This window comes from Curcuma longa, chromosome 18, assembly GCF_044706935.1.
Source record: "Curcuma longa cultivar G26 ecotype Majalengka, Jawa Barat chromosome 18, ITB_CL_G26_1.1, whole genome shotgun sequence".
NCBI classification, from domain to species: domain Eukaryota; kingdom Viridiplantae; phylum Streptophyta; class Magnoliopsida; order Zingiberales; family Zingiberaceae; genus Curcuma; species Curcuma longa.
In genome coordinates, this window is record NC_133878.1 from 5,672,241 (window position 1) to 5,691,856 (window position 19,616).

Here is a 19,616-nt window from a genome sequence, read left to right on the forward strand (position 1 = left end):
CAATACATCATCAATTGATTCAAAATAATAACTACACTAAATAAAAAGCACCTTAGAACATCCACAATGAATGCTCTAACAGAGTGTTATAATACTTCATTGGTATTAAACATCATTGTGGAGGGGGTTATAACACCCCTCCAGTTGAATGCATTCAAACAATTGAACATGTTCAATTAAATTTTAAAATTAAAAATAGTAAAATTATTATTTTAAAAATAAGATTATTATTAAAAATAATAATAATATTTTTAATATTTTAAAATATTTTTAAAATATATTCATTTAATATGATATAATATTAAGATGATTGAGTAGACATTGGTACCTATAAATAATGAGTGTTAATATTAAATGGAATGTGGGTAAAAGAGATATGTTATTATAAAGAGTATGTGGCAGTGCACTCCATATTTTTTAATGAGGTCGAGTATGTTATAATGGGAGTGGATTATGGATGCTCTTACAATAAAAAAAAGCAAATAAGAGAATAGGAGTAAGTAAAAATTTTATTAAATTAATAAATTAATTAAATTTTAAAAATCAATTTAATTATTTTAGAATTTTATTTTTTAAAAATAATTAATTTAGTTTGATTTTAAATTTAAAATAAAAATTTATTAAAATTTATTAAATTAGTAAATTAAATTTATTAATATAAAAATAAAATTTCTAAATTAGTAAATTTATAAATATCTAATTAATCGATAAATCTTTTCTAATATTTAAAAATTTTAATTATTTCTATTAATTCAGTTTTCGATCGAATTAATCGATATTTTATCGGTTCGATTTGTTTAGTTTTTATTTAAAAATTTAATCGATTGGATTAATTTTAAAAAATTCAATTCAATTTAATTTCGATTAATTCAATTCAATTCAATTTAATATACTCACAAGGAGGAAAAGTAAAATGAGCAAATTTAGAAGCAACCCCTTTAAGTTTTATTATTTCGATTGTATTTTCAAAAATCGATATATAAAATATTCATTCTTTTTAAAATATTTAGAAGAGATCATCTTTTTATTTGTCCCTTTAAATATTTTACCATTATAGTTGTGAGAGTGTTATTTCTTTATTTTGAATCTTCTTATTATTTATTATGACTCGCCCCATCCAAATGTGAATTTCTGTATAAATTATATTATGAATTTAATCCAGATACAATAGTAAAATATTTAGGAGAATAAAAAAATTTGATATAAGACAAATATTTTAAAAGTAAAGTAAAAAAAAAAGTAGATTGAGTTGTCATAATCAATTTAATTTAAACAAATTAAATTAAAATTTTATTAATTCATTTTAAAATAGATTCAGGTGGACCAATTTATCTAGGCTGCTTGTGACTCGCATGAATTGATTGGTAACAGATATGAATTGGTTCGGATTGAGAAAATTTATTTATTTTTTTAAAATTTAAAATTAAAATAAAAAATTTAATAAATTAATGGACTTGTTCCATTTAAATTGTAATTTAAATTTAAAAATTTTAATTTGATCCATTTAAATTGTAATCTAAATTTAAAATTTTTAAATATTTTTTGACATATATTTTGAATTAAATTGAAGATCTTTTAATCCACTAAATTGATGAACTGACTCATTTCGCATTGTTTTTTTTAATGAATTCATTTTTTTCTGTAAAAGGTGGAATTGAGCGGTTCCATAGGATTGATCCACGACTTTAATGAATTCATTAATTCTATTATGAATTGATTCGTCTCACCATTAATAAAATTTAAATTATATAAAAAAAAATCGTCAATTAATATATATACAAAAAATGAAATTCAGCAACGGGAGGGAAGCGCCTGGCTGTTTTCAGAAGCAACACGTGACGCGACGTTTCCATCGTCGATTAAAAGCATCATCACAATTATCGTTTTGTTTTGTTTTGTTTTTTTTGCTTGTTTTGGCATGCTCTGCTTTCTCTTTCAACGCTTCCGCCGGGATTTAACATCTCGAGAGGCTGACGCCGCAGCCGTTCGTGTCTTCTTCTTCTACTTCTCTCGGAAAGCGCCGCCCCCGCTGCTGCGTTTGGGTCCGGACAGCAACGCAGATCAGAGACCCTTCAACTTAATGCATCCCCACCACCTTCCTTCCTTCCTTTCTTCTTCTTCCTAATAGCAAACAAATATGACACCCTCACAGTGAGAGACGCCAGCCATCCCATCCCATCCATCATCTCTATACTCGCCTTGCCTTGTCTTTCCTTTCCTTTCTCCCCTGGCTTGTGCATTTTGTGGCATGGGGCATCATTGAGCTAGTAGCAGCCTCGGCCTCCGCCGACGTTGGCTTGCCACCTAATCGTACGATCGAGAGAATCAGTTGAGTTACTCGTCCGACCATCCCATTTCAATCTTCTTCTTTGTTCTTTTTGGATTTCAATAAATGAAGGAATGAATGCGTGTCTTATGAACCAGATGGCTCACCTAATAAATTCTTTCATGGCCAGATTTGATTTTGTTTTTGTTTTTTATTTGATTCATTCAGTAGAGAATTGGCCATGCAACCGAATTAATGCTCTTCACACGCGCCTCTTATTTTTATTATTAAAAAAATTATATACATACATACATATAGAGTTTTGATATTCTGCGTGCTGCGACTCCATAATGCAAGGGCGGAAAACTATACCCGGGCTGTATCCCGAGGGCGAGCGACGAAAACAAAAAACCCTTAGGATTGAGTCAATATGACTAACTGGGATTATTATTTTTTTTTGATACTCTGCGCGACCTATGCTGCGCGACTCCATAAGTGACACAGTCGACTCCTGCCACTGTCGGCCATTATCGCCGCGTCATCCGGCCACCGTCAGCCATTGGCCCGGGCACGATCGACGCGCCACTTGCCAGCGCATCGGCCAGAGTCGGATTCTGACCGGATTGTGGTCAGAATCCGACACAATTTGGCCGGAACGCGACGTCAATGGCACGCACCGATTTTCGACGCGATTTGGTCGGAATTCGACCACGATTTAGTCAGAAATCGACGCGCACTATTGCTGACCGCGTTTTTGACCAAATTGCACCGGATTCCAATCACAATCCGGCCAGAATCTGATGCCGATCGACGTACCGGCGAATGGCGTGTCAATCGTGCCCGGCCGGCGGCCAGTGGTGGCCGGACGACGCGGCGATGGCGGTCGACAGCGGCGGGGGTCAGGGGCAGATCACTGTACATTCTCACATTTGGACAATCAGATCTGGCACACGATTGCGTGATGGACGGTGGATCGCGTGGCGCTCACGGACGCGCATGAGGGAGTCGCGCATAATATCAAAATGGTATATATATATATATATATATAATTAAAATAAAAGACTCCTTTTTAATATTTACCTAAATGATAATCATTAATTCATGCTACTTACGACTTACTTTGGATAAGTTTATATCATCCAACGTATCAAATCAAGAAAAGTTAATTAATTAATATAATTATATTCATACTATAATCAAATTTCCAATAATTCACAGCTAGCATTATCATTAGTTGGCTTTTCCTTTTCATTCACACATATAAATAAACCGACTGTTGCACTACAAAAATAAGGGTGTTTAGCAACAAACTTTTGCGACAAAATTTATTTGTCGCAAATTTGAGACAAAATTTGCGACAAAAACAAAATTCGTTGCTAATTTAGAACGAATTTTGCGACAAAAATTTTTTTGTGGTAAAGTTTGCGATGAACAAAGTTTGTCGCTAAATTTGTCGCAATTTAGCCACGAATTGACTTATTCGTCGCAAATTTGCGACGAATAAGTAAATTCGTGGCTAATATTGGAGTTCCCGGAAAAATTAAAATATTCCAATCCATATAAGTTGCGACGAATAACGTTTTTTTGTCGCTGAAATTGCGACGAACGACGGATTCGTCGCAAGTTGGCGACAATTTAGTATTTTTGTCGGAAATCTTGTGACGAAAATGGCGATTAGATTTATCCGTTGCTAAATTTCTCGATTCCGGTGCCAAAGAACCACGTGATTTTGCGACGAATACTATTATTCGTTGCAAATTTTGCGACGAATACTATTATTCGTTGCAAATTTGCGACGAATACTATTATTCGTTGCAAATTTGCGACGAATACTATTATTCGTTGCAAATTTGCGACGAATAATATTTTATTCGTCGCAAATTTGCGACAATTTAGTATATTTGTCGCAAATTGCGACGAATATGGCGATTAGATTTATTCGTTGCTAAATTTCTCGTTTCCGGTGCCACTTACTCACCCGGGACCCACGTGATTTTGCGACGAATTCTATTATTCGTTGCAAATTTGCGACGAATAATAGTATTCGTCGCAAATTTGCGACAATTTAGTATATTTGTCGCAAATTGCGACGAATATGGCGTCGAATAAAATTTCGTCGCAAAAAACCCTAGATTAAAAGTTTCCGCCGATCCCCTTTTCTCCCCCCTCGCGATTTTCCTCTCCCGCAGCGCTGCCATCTCGCGATTTTTCTCCCTCTCTCGCCTTCCAGCTTCTCCGGCGACGGCAATCTCCTCCGGCGGCGCTTCCTCTCCTTGCTCGAAGGTAAGATCTCCTTTTATTTCGTTTTTCGCTGTTCTTTTTCGTTTGTGGGGCTGGAAAGGGGTGGTCGGGCGGGTTGCTGGAGCTCGCCGGCCAGCAGTGCTAGGGTTGCTGGTGCTGGCCGGCGGCGGCCGCCTGGCGGCGGGCGTTGGTGTCGTGCAGGTGTGTTGGCGGGCGTTGGTGTCGTGCAGGTGTGTTGGCGGCGCGCAAGTGTGGCGGCCGGCGTTGGTGTGGCCGGCGGCGGCGACCGGTGGTGTGGCCGGCGGCGGCCAGCCACTGGTGGGGTGCTGGCCGGCCACAGTGGGGGGGGGGGGGGGGGGGGTTAGGTTTGTGTTAATCGAATTGGGTTTAATTATATTAGTGGTTAATTTTAGGGTTAGGGTTGGATTAGTGGTTATGTAGGGTTTAATTAGATTAGTGGTTATGTTTAGGGTTACGGTTAGGGTTAGTGATTGATGTTTAGGGTTAGGGTTAGTTATTGATGTTTAGGATTAGGGTTAGTGTTTGATGTTTAGGGTTAGGGTTAGTGATTGATGTTTAGGGTTAGGGTTATTGAATAGTATTAGGGTATAGGGTTAAATAGGGTTTGTGATTAATGTATACGATTTGGATTATTGAATAGGATTAGGGTATAGGGTTAGGGTTAGTGTATCTTATGTTAAATTTTTTTAAATATATTTTAAGTAATTAGCTTGGTTATATAATATAACATTGTTATTATTTTATTGTGCAGGTTCTACTTTGAGGTGTGAAGGTCCTACGTATACTCCTGCGTTCACGTGTTGTAAGTATAAATTTTTTATTCTTAATTGATATATATCCATGATTACTATCTTTTCTATTTAACTATAGCGATCGAAATTACATGATATTTTGGATTGTGCAGAAAAAGAAATACCATGTAATCTTCGGTCGCTATAGTTAAATAGATTAAGTAATTATGGTCATGATTGATTTATATTTTTTATGCTTGTTATAGAGGTTATTTATGATATGTTTTGTATGTCTTATGATATGTTAGGTTTATCTTTTCTATATATGTCATAGTTGTTGTTAGGTTTCATGTTCTCTATCACTATAATTAAATAGATCAAATAATTATGGTCATGATTGTTTTATAGATTTTATGGTTGTTATAGAGGTTAATTATTAAATGTTTTGTATGTCTTATGATATGTTAGGTTTATGTTTTATATGTCATAGTTGTTGTTTATGTAATTAGGTTTAATATGTTATAGTTAAGTTTAATAATTTTTTAAATTTTAAACAGGAAAATAAAAATGCAGATTGAAAGGGGTTGGATGTATAGAAAGAACAAACCTAACCGTAAAGGTTTAACTGATGAATATATTGTTGGAATGGAACAATTTATTGAATTTGCAACCTCTCATGTTGAATTTATGGATGGAGAAAAGATAAGATGTCCTTGTAGAAAATGTCATAATGGTAAATTTTTACAATGTAACAAGGTTCGCGAACATCTGTGTAGATTTGGTTTTACTCCGAATTATTATAATTGGACATGCCATGGTGAACCATTTATACCTGACGAGGATTATTATGGACAAAATATACAAGCGTCAGCTGCAGTGAGTGGTGATCAAAGTGCTTATAACCAATTCAATCCATATCATAGTTCAGGAAGTCATAATATATTTTCTGATCCGAGTTTTGCAAGCTCTAGTTGTCCTCCAACAGATGAACAAACATTTGCTACTTATACATCACCATTTGAAGGGGTACATGAACAAAATGTTTATGAGAATTTAAATAATCAGACATATCAACAATTTCAAGGAATGCTAAGTGCTGCAGATGAACCGTTGTGGGCTGGTTGTGACACTCACACTCAATTATCTCTGACTGCAAGATTATTGAATGTAAAAGCTGAGCATAATGTGTCTGAAAATTGTTTTAATGATTTTGTTCAAGTTATGGGAGAGGCACTTCCGCGTGATCACAACATGCCTACTGATTATTATAGTATGAAAAAACTTGTGAAAGACTTAGGTCTTCCAGTGGAAAGGATTGATGCTTGTAGAGATGGTTGCATGATATATTGGGGAGAAGATCAAAATGCAGATGTTTGCAAATTTTGTAATCAAGCTAGGTACAAGAGAAGCAATAAGCCTCAACAACGACGTAAAGCATACAGTCATCTATTTTATTTGCCTTTGACTCCTAGGTTACAAAGACTATATGCATCAGAAGCAACTGCTGAACATATGACTTGGCATGCAAATCATCAAACAGAAGATGATCTAATGTGTCATCCATCAGATGCAGAGGCATGGAAAAATTTTGATAGAACATATCCAGAATTTGCAACTGAAATTCGGAATATAAGATTGGGTTTATGTGCTGATGGATTTGCTCCTTTTGGTAAATCAGGTAGAACTTATTCATGTTGGCCAGTTATATTAACTCCGTATAATCTGCCACCTGGGATGTGTATGAAAACACCGTATATGTTTTTAACATTGGTTGTGCCTGGCCCTCAAAATCCGAAAAAGTTAATTGATGTTTACATGCAACCACTGATTGCAGAGCTGAAACAATTATGGAATGATGGTTGTCTTACATATGATATTCATACTAATCAGACGTTTGTAATGAAGGCTGCACTGCTTTGGACGATAAATGATTTTCCAGCTTATGGCATGTTATCAGGATGGAGTACCGCAGGAATTTTAGGATGTCCAATATGTATGGAAAGATCCAAATCATTCAGATTGAAACATGGAAGGAAAGCCAGCTATTTTGATTGTCATAGACAATTTTTACCAGCAAATCACAAATTCAGGAGGAATAAAGATGAATTCACTAAAAATAGAGTTGAAAGAACACCTCCACCAATGAGATTATCAGGTCAACAGCTTTGGTACAGAGTTTATAACTTTCCTTCAGTTATTGAAGATCCACATGGTACACCTTATGAATATGGGAGCACACATAAATGGACTAAACGAAGTATATTTTGGGAGCTACCGTACTGGTACAATCATTTACTACATCATAATCTAGATGTGATGCATATTGAGAAAAATGTTTTTGATAATCTGATAAATACAGTCATGGATATCCCTGGAAAAACAAAAGATAATTTGAATGCAAGAAAAGATATGCGATTGATTTGTAAAAGACCCAGTCTTGATGTCGATGAAAATAGTAGGGGGCCAAAGCCAAAGGCAATCTATACATTAAATAGAGAGCAGAGACGTATTGTTTGTGAATGGTTAAAATCTTTGAAATTTCCAGATGGTTATGTCTCTAATATTGGAAGATGTGTTGATTTGAAAGAATACAAATTAATTGGTATGAAAAGTCATGATTGTCATATATTCATGGAAAGACTTATTCCTATTGCATTTAAGGAGCTGTTACCAAATTTTGTCTGGGCTGCAATTTCAGAGTTAAGTATTTTCCTTCACGATCTTTGCTCAACAGTTTTAAGACATTCACACATGGAGACTTTAGAGAAAAATATTCCAATCATTTTGTGCAATTTAGAAAGAATTTTTCCACCATCATTTTTTGACTCCATGGAACATCTTTTGGTTCACTTGCCATATGAGGCTAAAGTTGGAGGTCCTGTCCATTATCGATGGATGTATCCATTTGAAAGGTACTATTATAAATTTCGAATAATGACTAAATATTTATTGATCTTAATTATTTTATATTTTGGTGTCTAATCTGATTTCTTATATGATAAGCAGATTTTTATATCATTTGAAGAGAAAGGTTAAAAATAAAGCACATGTTGAAGCCTCCATTGTCAATGCATATATCGTCGAGGAAGTAACAACTTTTGCTTCATATTATTTTGAGCCTCACGTTAAAAGCAAAAGGCAGAGGCCAGGAAGAAATGATGAAGGTCCTATTGATCAAAATTTAAAGGAATTTTCAATTTTTAACTATCTTGGTCGACCAAGTGGACAATGTAAGGAGAGATATTTAACTGGTCAAGAATTGCGTGCAGCTCAGACATATATTTTACTGAATTGTCCAGAAGTCACGCCATATTTCGAGTAAGTATATATTTTTTATGTTGGTAATATCTTATATTTTGGCACATGTGTGACTGTCATTTAATTTTATTGTAGGATTTTTCAACAATTATATTCTGAAATGTCGGCACAAGACTTTGATCGATATTGTGATGAAGAATTTTTCCCGTGGTTCAAATCATATGTAAGTAGTAGTCAATCTAGCTAATTTATACTATCATTTATATATATACATATGACAATTTTTATACATGTTTTTTGGATTTTAGGTTTATGACAATCAAGCTCACCTTGACCATGAATTTCTATTGCATCTTTCTTGGGGTCCGAAAGCATTGGTACGCACTTGGCCAGCATATTTCATAAATGGATATAATTTTCATACTCAGGAATATGGAATGGGAAAAAGTACAATGAATAGTGGAGTATGTGTTCAGTCATCAAATAATGACAGAGCCAGTGCAAGCAATGATTTTTATGGTTTGCTGGATGAAATTATAGAGATAGAATATCCCGGACCAGAAATGAAAGTGATTTTGTTTATGTGTCGGTGGTTTGACCCAATTAGAGGAATGAAAGTGCATCCACAGTACAAGTTGGTTGAAATAAATCATAAAAGGTTTTATAGACGATATGAACCATTTGTGTTGGCACAACAAGCTATTCAGGTATTCTATGCTTCGTATCCTAGTTTGAGACGTGACAAAATTGATTGGTGGGTTGTATGTAAAACTAAAGCACGGTCAAAAATTGAGGAACGTTGGGAAGACATTGCATATCAACAAGAGGAAGTTAGAAACACATTTGAGACTGAAGAACATGATATTTCAACATTACGAGATCCAAGCGGAATTGTAATTAATGTTGATGCAAGTGAACTTAATCAAAATATTAATGAAGACGCTGAGAGCGACGACGACGACGATGACGACGACGACGATGATAACGAAGATGATGACGACGATGATAATGACAATGAAAATGAAGATTTTGATTTTATATAAAAAAATAAGATCTTTTATAAATAATGGTAAGACTTATTTTATGAGTTATTTAGTTGTATTCGCCATATTTATATAACTTGGTTACTTGTTTATAAACTATTGATGCACTGTAATTATTTCTGATATGTTCTTAATTACAGGTCATATTATTTACATTTTCTAGCTGTTTGACATCTACTCACCTCATACCTAGCACAGATGGTAAGTATTTCCATATTACTATTCCTCTTAATGTAAAAATTATTTATTATTTGATCTGATAACAATTTTGTTACACAGATGCGCAGAGGTGGACATAGTCGACGCAGTAGTCCTGCTGGCCAGTCTCCATCACCATCTGGACAGGCTGCAGGACCTTCGCATACACCTTCACCGCCCACCGCCCACTCACCGCCCACTGCTGTAGGACCTTCGCATGCACCTTCACCGCCCACTGCTGTAGGACCTTCGCATGCACCTTCACCACCACAGCCGTCGCTGGTGCAGTCTCCCAACCCTTCTCCGGTACAGTCTGCTACTGACCAGCATCGGGAGTTTGTAGTCCCTCTTGGCGATTCGTAAGTATATTCAGATTATTTTTTATATTTATATATTTTTTTTATTAATAATAATGTTTGTTTGAATTTTTTTATATAGTTTCGAAAATTCAGTAACAATTATTCGTCAAGTTAATCGAATTGTTAATAATCATTGGGGAGGAGCTTCAATGACTTACACAAGCACTCCAGGACCCACCAAGGATTTATGGTGGACTGAATTCAAGGTATATTTTATATTAATTTAATTATTAAATCATATACAATTTAATATATCTAACTATTTATTTTTATGTATTTCAGCGAGCATTCACTTGGGATCCATCACATGAAATGGAAATAAAGAGAATTTTTAAAAAAAAATGTGGGGATCACATTCGTCACACAATACATCATGCCAAGATCAGCAATAAAAAACCACCTTGTATCACTGATGAGAATTGGACAAGGATCAAAGGTGTTTGGGATACCGAGGAAAGCAAACAACGAAGTCACCAGAACAGGACAAATCAATCATATAATTCTGGTGACTCATCTGCTACATATGCGGGAGGCTCTATCAACATCGAGGAACACACGCGTAGATTGGTAAATTTTTCTATATACTATTTTATTATTATAATTTAACTTATTTCTTTATTTCTAACAATGATTTTTAATTTTAGACTAAGGAGATGGGGAAGGAGCCTTCTGTTATTGAGACATTTACCCGCACATTTCAAAAAAAAGATAAGACTTGGAGCGGGGACAGAGCTAGAGCTATGAAGGTTTAAATTTAAATTATTTAACTTAAATGAATTTTAATAGTTATGTATGTTGTTTAACTTATTAAATGTATTTATATTTCAATACAGGAAAAATTTGATGAGGTCGAGCTAGCACAGAGGAGTTCAAGTGCTAGTGATAATGCTGATGGATCAGAGCCCTCCATTGGAAATGACTTGAGTATCTGGTTGGAGGTGACTGGAGGATCAAAGGGGGGGAGGATATTGGGAATGGGTTCTCTTAGCAGAACTCATCGAGTTGCTGGCACCTCTTCCTCTTCTTCCTCCACACCAGCAATGAGGGCACAAATAAACAGCCTAACTGAAGAAGTCTCTCAATTAAAAGGCATAATTATTCAACGGGATGAAGAAATGAGAGAAATGCGCAGACAACAGAATGAAGAAATGAATGAAATGCGCAGACAACAACAGATGATTATGCAGCATTTTCAGTTAGGCTCTGCTCCGAGTCAGCTTCCTCCGGTTCCCCATGATGATGATGACGGTGACGACGGTGAAGACGATTCTTCTTGATAGCCTAGTTGTGTATCTTTTTAATATTTCTCACATTTAATATTGCTTTTATTTTTTTATATTTGTAACTACTTTTTACTAATTAATATCATTATTTTATTTTGAACAGGGTTGATGAAACCAAGGATGGCCAAAAGGTAAATTTTTACATTTTATACTGTATTTGTTATAAATAATTTCTAATATTTTTGTTTTCTTGTGTAGAAAAAGAAATGATGATGAAGAAGAAGAAATCAGTGATGCAGAAAGTATTACCCGAGGTTGATACTATGGACGGTGATGCTTTCTTTTTGGGCCATTCAGATACTTTTTATATATGTATTTTATTATGGATTTGGTTGTTTCATTTGATACTTTGATGCACTTGGACTTTATGTTTCATTTGGTGTACTGATATTTGATACTTTGCACTTTGAGTTGTATATGTTTGATATCTGGATTGGAGTTTATTTGATACATTTACATGTATTTATGTTTGTGGATATTTAGATATGTTTATGTTTCTGTATGTGATTATTTATGGATGTGAATGGTTGTGGATGGTTGTGGATGTGTTTATATCATGTGGATGTGTTTATATCATGCATGTGGATGTATATTTCATATGGTTGGAGATTTGTATGTAAACAGGTTTCATATTTCGAATAAACGAAATGAATCTGTGAAATTTTTTTTTGATTTGCGACGACATTTGCGACGAAAAGCTTTTTCGTCGCAAACTTATCGAAACTTATCGAATTCTTGTCTGCGGCTTTTTGCGACGAATTAACTTAATTTGTCGCTATTTTGCGACAAAACATGATCTTTCGTTGCAAATTTCCGACGAAATTGCCTGTTTTGTCGCAAATTTGCAACGAAACTTGCATTTTCGTCGGAAACTTGCGACAAAACATACAATTTCGTCGCAAAAATTGGGATATTTTGCGACGAAATTTCCTGTTTCGTTGGAAATACGCAACGAAATATTTAATTTCGTCGCAACAAAATAGGTACTGTGCTGTGATATCGACTTCTTATAACTCTTAGTTTTCCGACGAAAATGCAGTTTTCGTTGCAATTTAGCGACGAATTTTCGTGTTTCGTTGCAAATTTCCGACGAAATTGCATATTTCGTTGCAAATTTCCGACGAAATTGCCTGTTTTGTCGCAAATTTGCAACGAAACTTCCATTTTCGTCGGAAAGTTGCGACAAAACGTACAATTTCGTCGCAAAATTTGATCGTCTACATTTTAGGAAAATCTGCGACGAATTGTATTTTCGACGCAAATTTGGAACGAATTTACTTTTTCGTTGCTAAAGATTTGCGACGAATATTGCGACGAACAAGTTGCGACGAATTCTGCGACGAAGATTTGCGACGAATTAATAATTTTTCGTCGCAATTCGTTGCGACAGCCTATTCCCAACAAAAACATTTTTGTCGCAATTTTCGTCGCAAAATGGTTTAGCAACGAAAATTCTTGATTTTTTCGTCGCAAAATTCGTTGCAAATGGCAGTTATTTTTGTAGTGGAGTCTGAGTGGGTTATCTATTCTTGAGACCCGAATCAAGAAGGAGAGATTACTGAGGCTCGTGTATAATATAATTTTTTAAAAAAATAGATTTCATCCCTTTTGGTGATATTTCGAAGTCACATTGGATATTTATTTCTCAAGATACCATGACACGATCACGTACACAACGAAGCACGAGTTATTCATGGAGAATCGAGCATGTATCCAAATGCTATCACAAAAGACCTACCGAGTGGGTTACTCAATAGGGATGAGGAGAATGTGAGGGGAATGGATGGATCTTCCCTATGGCAGAATTTTTGTTTATCTTGTCTCCTTTTGTTTGAGGTCATATCCTCCTTAAATAGGGGTTCTGGTCGGTTGTTTCTGTCCGACGATTATAGATTCCTTATTAACATCCGATCATATCCGACCATTTCAAATTTGACACATTAATTTACACACATGAGCAAATAGAAAAAAAAAATTGATTAGGGTGGACTCACACAAAAGACATTTACGGTTAATGCAAGCATGCATTTGTTCACGACTTCTACAATTGTTATTCATTATAAATCAACCTTAATGTCACTTAACTTTCAACATAGTTCCTAGTTCCTTTAGTACACATTAGAGTCCATTTCCATCTATTTTTTATTCATATTTCTAGCACTTCAAATGTGTCTAGAAGGTTCATCCATCAATGCAAATTGATCTAATTTTTAAACAAGTTATTTTCAAATCAAACTCAAACTAAACTCGTTTAACTTTTAAATGAGTCATTTTTGAATCGAATTTGAATAGTTCATGAACTATTTAATTTTATTATGAGTTAAACTCAAGTTTAAGAATTAAAATTCAAATCAAACTCAAATTAAACTCAAATTAAACTCAAATTTAAGAAAAATAAATAGAGATCAAACCAGAACTCCTTAACTTTCGACTTAGCTCGATTCGATTACACTCCCACTATTGTGGCTGAGCTAATGGATCCAGAAGCCTTTAATTAACAACAAAAGAATTGTTGTCAACTTTATGGCTTTTGCACCGTAGCTCAATCTCTTCCCACAATTCTTTTTTTTATATATATTTTTTTCTTAATTCTTTTTGTTTTTTAATATCATGACCATTTCCAGTTTGGGCAGTGGAGCAGCAGCAAGAGGAAGAAAGCAGCAGGAAGAAGACGAAGTAGCAGCTGCAGCGGAAGAGCAATCGATGAAAGCCATTGCGAGGAAGGATGGCAATGGAGGAGTGGGAAACGGTGGTGCTTCGCCGCCGCTTACTCTCCTCCCCTGCCTCGAACTGAAAGCCTTCTTCGCCACTCTCGTCGTCCTCACCCTCGTCATGGCCGTGTGGCAGCTGCAGCCCTACGAGTCGCTGCTTGACTCCCGCTCCGCCGCCTGCCCTCTTACCGCCGCCACCGCCCGCCTCCACAAATCGGCGCTCTCCTTAGGCATCGATTCCTCTCCCAACTCCACCGCCTTCACGAATCCGGTACCAAAATCCAATCTTTCCGATCTGCCTCCGAGAGCTCCGGCGAAGGATCCCAACAAGCGCGTTTTCCAGGCGTACGGAAGCGCCGCGGCGCTTTTCGTCCTAATGGGCGCCTACCGCGGCGGCCCCGCCACCTTCGCCGCCGTCGGGCTGGCCTCCAAACCTACTCACGTCTACGGCACCCCCTGGTTCAAATGCGAGTGGGTGCCCAACGCAAACGCCTCCGCCGCCTCCCCGCCGCAGCCCGTCCGCGCGAAGGCCTACAAAATGCTCCCCGATTGGGGGTACGGCCGCGTCTACACTGTCGTCGTCGTCAACTGCACCTTCCCTTTCAACCCGAACGCCGACAACGTGGGCGGGAAGCTCCTCCTCCACGCCTACTACTCCGCCAAGTCCCGGCGGTACGAAAAGGTACTAGCTTTGGAGGAGTCGCCGGGCTCCTTCGATGAGGCCCGCTTCCGGCCGCCGTTCAAGTACGAGTACCTCTACTGCGGCTCCTCCCTCTACGGCAACCTGAGCGCCACCCGCATCAGGGAGTGGATGGCCTACCACGCCCACTTCTTCGGCCCCAGATCCCACTTCGTCTTCCACGACGCTGGCGGCGTTGGGCCGGAGGTGCGTGCGGTGCTGCAACCGTGGGTGGCGGCGGGCCGAGCGACGGTTCAGGACATCCGGGGGCAGGCCGAATACGACGGCTACTACTACAACCAGTTCCTAGTAGTCAACGATTGCTTGCACCGGTACCGGCACGCCGCCAATTGGACCTTCTTCTTCGACGTGGACGAGTACATCTACCTGCCGGATGGGAGGTCGCTCGACGCCGTGCTGCGCAACCTCTCCGACTACACTCAGTTCACCATTGAGCAGAATCCGATGTCGAGCAAGCTGTGTGTGCTCGACCATGGCAAAAACTACTCCCAGTGAGTGCCATTTCATCAATATTATTGGCAGTGATTATGTGATTTTTAGCTTGAAGAAATGCCTGATTAATTGTTGATTAGTTAATAAGTCGATATCTAAATGAGTTTGAAGTCACTAATAGTTTGAAGTCACTGATAGCAATAATTAGCACAACAACAACAGCTACAATCACAAGTGATGAGACCCAAACATTCGGACTCTACAACATGGATCTCATCTTGCTATATCGAACATAAACAAGATTTATCGAACCGAACACTAAACTTATTCATGAACGTTCCGATTCATTTGCAACATAGGATACTTTTGGAAAAACTTCTAGTTGATTAAAGCCTTAGTTTGAAGGTGTATCTAGTTGATAAGCTATCACAATGGTTTCTCGATGTTGAGTGTCAATTTTTACCATTGTGCCCGACTGGTTTCTTCGTCTTACTGCTTAAACTTAAGAACTCCTGAACTCAGTGTGCATCAAATGACCTCAAGTTATGGTGTTTTAGGATCCTCTCTGAGAAAATAATTCTAGTATCTGCATATGCATTACTCTAATAATCTTGTTCAACTGGATTGTGATTGTTACAATTATGGTACTTGACTTGTGCTTCATTTCGTCGGTGGTATTTGCTCAAGTACTTAGGATTGTTATGCAAGAATGTTAACGATAGTTCGATAGTTCTTCATATGCTTTGACTCTGATGTAGATATTGTTGAAGGAATTAGTAGTTGCAGTTATGGTATTTGTCCCATTTGTTTGAACACAAGTCTAGGTTTTGTTTTGCTTGAACTTGAATGTTATCTCTTGAAGAATATCAACCAAAGTAGTTTGACAAAATCTCTACGACATGGAGTGGTGGAGTTCATGAGGGGCTAAGTACATGTTTTCGATCGATTTAGTTGTAGCAATTTTGTTACTGGTGGATAATTTGATTGTGAAGAGTAGTAGTTTCTCATTTCTTGGCTGCATTTTTATGTATTCAGGGAGTGGGGAATCGAGAAGCTAGTCTTCCGGAACTCAATCACCGGAATAAGAAGAGACCGGAAATACGCAATTCAGGCAAGGAATGCATATGCCACTGGTGTCCACATGTCTGAAAATGTCATTGGCAAGACGACCCACAACACAGAGGACATGATCCGCTACTACCACTACCACAATTCAATCAATGTGCTAGGTGAACCTTGCCGAGAATTTGTTCCAATGCCACCGCCTGGAAATGTGACATGGTTCGAGAAGATCCCGTATATTTACGATGACAACATGAAGCGTCTCGCAAACACCATCAAGAACTTTGAGAAGCAAACCATTGGAGCCATTCAGAAACAGTGCAGCAGCCATGATCAGTGCAGTAAACCATAACCATGTATATATAGCACATCCATTCTTTGGGGATGTTACTGAGTATTCTTCTTTGAGCCTCTCCTTCCATCGCGGAATCGAGATCGATAGACGAAGGAGAAGCATCTCTAAGATTGTTGCCCTTTTGATCCTTTCCTCCTCATTTCATCTCTTTTATGTAAACCTTTGTTCAGCTTGTTAAATCCTTCTCATGTCTCAAGAGTAAAAGTTTACCTGTTTTGGCCACTTTTGTAAGAACTTATGTGATAACTTTTCTTCATAGAATTTTGATATGGCTTATATCTTTCTTCTCTCATTTTCATGAATAAATAGATGAATATACAATAATTAAAGATTGATTTAGAGGAATTTGAATATTGATTTCTCTCTATTTACGACCATACAGATTAATTATGATTGATTTTTTTTTTCTATTTATAACTATTCAAATTAATTATGGAAAGATAATAGAAAACAAAATAAACATGTTATACAAAATAAATGTTTGCTACATATGACAACATCTCCCCTTAAATTAATGTTGGTCAATCAAAAAATATCAATTTGCCATTAAGAAATTAATGACATTGTTGAGTAAGAGAAATTTGCCATTAAAAAATATTTTATCTTATTTTTCATTCTAAAAATACTCTTATTACAATCTAAAATAATTTTGATAAAAATTACTTTAAATAATTTTAAACAAGAACTACTTTAATAGTAGTTAAATCTGCTTTATCATTGATTAAAATTATGGAATAATTTTAGTTAAAATTATTAATATAAAGTAATTTGATTAAAATTATTTTAAAGATAAGAAATATAATGATGGACCATTTTGAGGAGAATGAAAATAAAGAGCATCGTATTTCAAATATAGGGGCCTTAATATAAATTAATGAAAATTATAGACTTTTAAGGAATTTACCCTTTCCTTTTTTGCTAATTGGAAGGCCATTTCTCCTTCGGCCGTTACCTTATCCACTTCCCCTTCCAGTTCCACCACACGCTGGCTCGCCGGCGCCAACCCCAACCGCAACCCCGCCGAGCGCCGCTGCTAGCTCTGCACCGGCGTCTGAGGCGAGGGGAACCAACCGCCAATCCTCCACCCGATCTCCGTTCATATCTACTTCCTCGCCGACGGAGGCTGTGATAGACAGCCGGCGAAGCCTAAGACTTGATCGACTCTCCGGCGCGAGGTTGCCACTTATTTCGTCGACTCCACCTTCTCACCATATCCATCTTGGAGGACCGGATCTACAACTGGCGAGGGAGGCGGGGTCTCTCCGCTCTCAATCGTCACAAGGCGGAACTGGATTGACGCGTTGGAGTGGTGGGTTGACGCTCCTCCCCTTGGAAGTTCTCGATCCGCCGAGTCAGGGGTCCGTGAAGCAGCATGTCGAACGCTCTGGTTAACGGCCTAGCGGGCGCCGGCGGAGGCATCATAGCTCAGATAATCACCTACCCTGTTCAGATCGTAACCGCTCGTTCCTTAGTCCATACTCTTTACCTTTTGTCATGGATTCATCCAGATTTTGATTCATGCATAAATGTAGGTGAATACTCGTCAACAGACCGAGAGAATTGCCAAGAAGACGTCACAGGCATCGGCCATTGGCGGCGGCCACTTCCCATCGGTCGGAGGAACCATCTACCAAATGTTTCAGGTCTCCTTGTTCCTACCTTGTGCCCGCTTGCTTCTTGACCTCCACCTCAACACTGATTCCTTTTCCTCCTGCTGGGTTGCAGCTTATCAAAATGGAAGGTTGGGGAGGACTGTACAGTGGCCTTAAGCCATCTCTAGTTGGCACTGCTGCGTCTCAGGTCTGCCCTGTTTGCTTTCCCAACCCAATACTTAACTACTCGAGCACCTGGACATGTACTCTTCCAGCCATACTTATTATAATCTACAACTCTTTAAAGTCTCACATCCTTTGGGAGAATAATGTGGTGTGATGATATCCAGGGAATATATTATTACTTCTACCAGTTACTGAAGAATAAGGCAGAGTCCATTGCTGCTGCCCGCAAGAAGAAAGGGCTTGGTGATGGTACTGTTGGCATGTTCTCTTGGCTTGTTGTTGCAGCTATTGCAGGGTGAGTGTTATTCATGTCACAATTAGGACATAATTTCTATTTATGTGAAGATATTTTTCACCTACAACTCCTTCGATAACTCAACTTGTTTTATGTGTATATTCAATCCTCGGGCCTTTTAATGATTGGGTTTGCAAATTGATCATTACTGACAAAGGATTCCACAATTTCACCTTCTCTCGTATGAAATGATGGTCAATCTCTATATGTTTTATCCTCTCATAAAATACTAGATTAGAAGCTAAGTGCATGGTAGCTTAATTATTATAATATAACTGCATTCTAATCAGCAGCTATTTAATCCAAGCTCTCAAGTTGCTATCACCATAATCATATAATCTATCTTTGCACTTGACTTGGTTATGACAGTCTACTTCTTTCTCTTCTAAGAGATTGGATTACCTTCTATAAGAATGTAGTAGCCCGATATGGATTGTTTATCTAAGGGTGGACTATGTTCTATCATGGTATCCATTTGACATAAGGATCAATAGGTGGCGTTGGTTTGGTTCCTTGCATACTAGTCTCTTCTAGTGTATCAGGCATATTAATTGATATATGTAAATATCTTCCCCATGAGAAGTAACTTCTGTATCAAAATAGTTGAGATTCACTAATTTTTGATTTAAAAATGCTGATAGAGTACTCCTGCAATTGTGTGATCCTAATGTTGTGTATATAGGTGATAAGAAAAATCATCTTTCTGACTAAGAGTTATGTTTATAGTCATGAAAGACTGAAGATGGTAGAGCTAAATTTTCTAAATCAAGTTCTTAGAAATTGCTACAATCCACGTAATCCTTAACTTGCACTTTATGTCAACCTAACCTTGAGCAACAAAACCTAAAAGGTTGTTACATATCGACTTCCATAGTAGTTATTA

At 37.4% G+C, this 19,616-nt stretch overlaps 4 protein-coding genes across 4 annotated transcripts in view; all 4 read left to right on the plus strand.

Moving 5' to 3' along the window:
* Positions 1–5,826: 5,826 nt before the first annotated feature.
* Positions 5,827–9,560, plus strand: LOC141812211 (uncharacterized). Its single transcript, XM_074700255.1, has 4 exons — positions 5,827–8,171; positions 8,266–8,577; positions 8,653–8,740; positions 8,826–9,560. The coding sequence occupies exons 1-4, from the start codon at positions 5,827–5,829 to the stop codon at positions 9,558–9,560; spliced, it is 3,480 nt and encodes a 1,159-aa protein (XP_074556356.1).
* A 497-nt stretch (positions 9,561–10,057) lies between these two features.
* LOC141812212 (uncharacterized) lies at positions 10,058–11,748 on the plus strand. Its single transcript, XM_074700257.1, has 7 exons — positions 10,058–10,117; positions 10,197–10,323; positions 10,400–10,684; positions 10,762–10,863; positions 10,951–11,401; positions 11,504–11,531; positions 11,599–11,748. Exons 2-5 carry the CDS (start codon positions 10,267–10,269, stop codon positions 11,392–11,394), a joined length of 888 nt encoding a protein of 295 aa, XP_074556358.1. The 5' UTR covers positions 10,058–10,117; positions 10,197–10,266; the 3' UTR covers positions 11,395–11,401; positions 11,504–11,531; positions 11,599–11,748.
* A 2,311-nt stretch (positions 11,749–14,059) lies between these two features.
* LOC141812184 (galactan beta-1,4-galactosyltransferase GALS1-like) lies at positions 14,060–16,927 on the plus strand. The gene is made up of 2 exons (XM_074700215.1): positions 14,060–15,302; positions 16,279–16,927. The coding sequence occupies exons 1-2, from the start codon at positions 14,104–14,106 to the stop codon at positions 16,655–16,657; spliced, it is 1,578 nt and encodes a 525-aa protein (XP_074556316.1). The 5' UTR covers positions 14,060–14,103; the 3' UTR covers positions 16,658–16,927.
* A 670-nt stretch (positions 16,928–17,597) lies between these two features.
* Positions 17,598–19,616, plus strand: part of LOC141812185 (peroxisomal nicotinamide adenine dinucleotide carrier-like) — a 41,127-nt gene continuing 39,108 nt past the window's right edge. The window contains exons 1-4 of the mRNA XM_074700216.1: positions 17,598–18,113; positions 18,193–18,303; positions 18,386–18,460; positions 18,603–18,733. Coding sequence (XP_074556317.1) covers positions 18,033–18,113; positions 18,193–18,303; positions 18,386–18,460; positions 18,603–18,733 — 398 coding nt within the window. The 5' untranslated portion in view covers positions 17,598–18,032. The remainder of the gene's footprint in view (positions 18,114–18,192; positions 18,304–18,385; positions 18,461–18,602; positions 18,734–19,616) is intronic.

Bases quoted from the DNA above. Each gene is read 5' to 3' on its own strand.
- LOC141812211 (XM_074700255.1), top strand. From the start codon at position 5,827: ATGCAGATTGAAAGGGGTTGGATGTATAGAAAGAACAAACCTAACCGT. The intron at 8,578-8,652 runs GTAAGTATATAT...ATTTTATTGTAG, and splicing joins GAAGTCACGCCATATTTCGA to GATTTTTCAACAATTATATT. The intron at 8,741-8,825 runs GTAAGTAGTAGT...TTTGGATTTTAG, and splicing joins TCCCGTGGTTCAAATCATAT to GTTTATGACAATCAAGCTCA.
- LOC141812212 (XM_074700257.1), top strand. From the start codon at position 10,267: ATGACTTACACAAGCACTCCAGGACCCACCAAGGATTTATGGTGGACT. The intron at 10,324-10,399 runs GTATATTTTATA...TATGTATTTCAG, and splicing joins TATGGTGGACTGAATTCAAG to CGAGCATTCACTTGGGATCC. The intron at 10,864-10,950 runs GTTTAAATTTAA...ATTTCAATACAG, and splicing joins ACAGAGCTAGAGCTATGAAG to GAAAAATTTGATGAGGTCGA.
- LOC141812184 (XM_074700215.1), top strand. From the start codon at position 14,104: ATGAAAGCCATTGCGAGGAAGGATGGCAATGGAGGAGTGGGAAACGGT. The intron at 15,303-16,278 runs GTGAGTGCCATT...TTATGTATTCAG, and splicing joins CATGGCAAAAACTACTCCCA to GGAGTGGGGAATCGAGAAGC.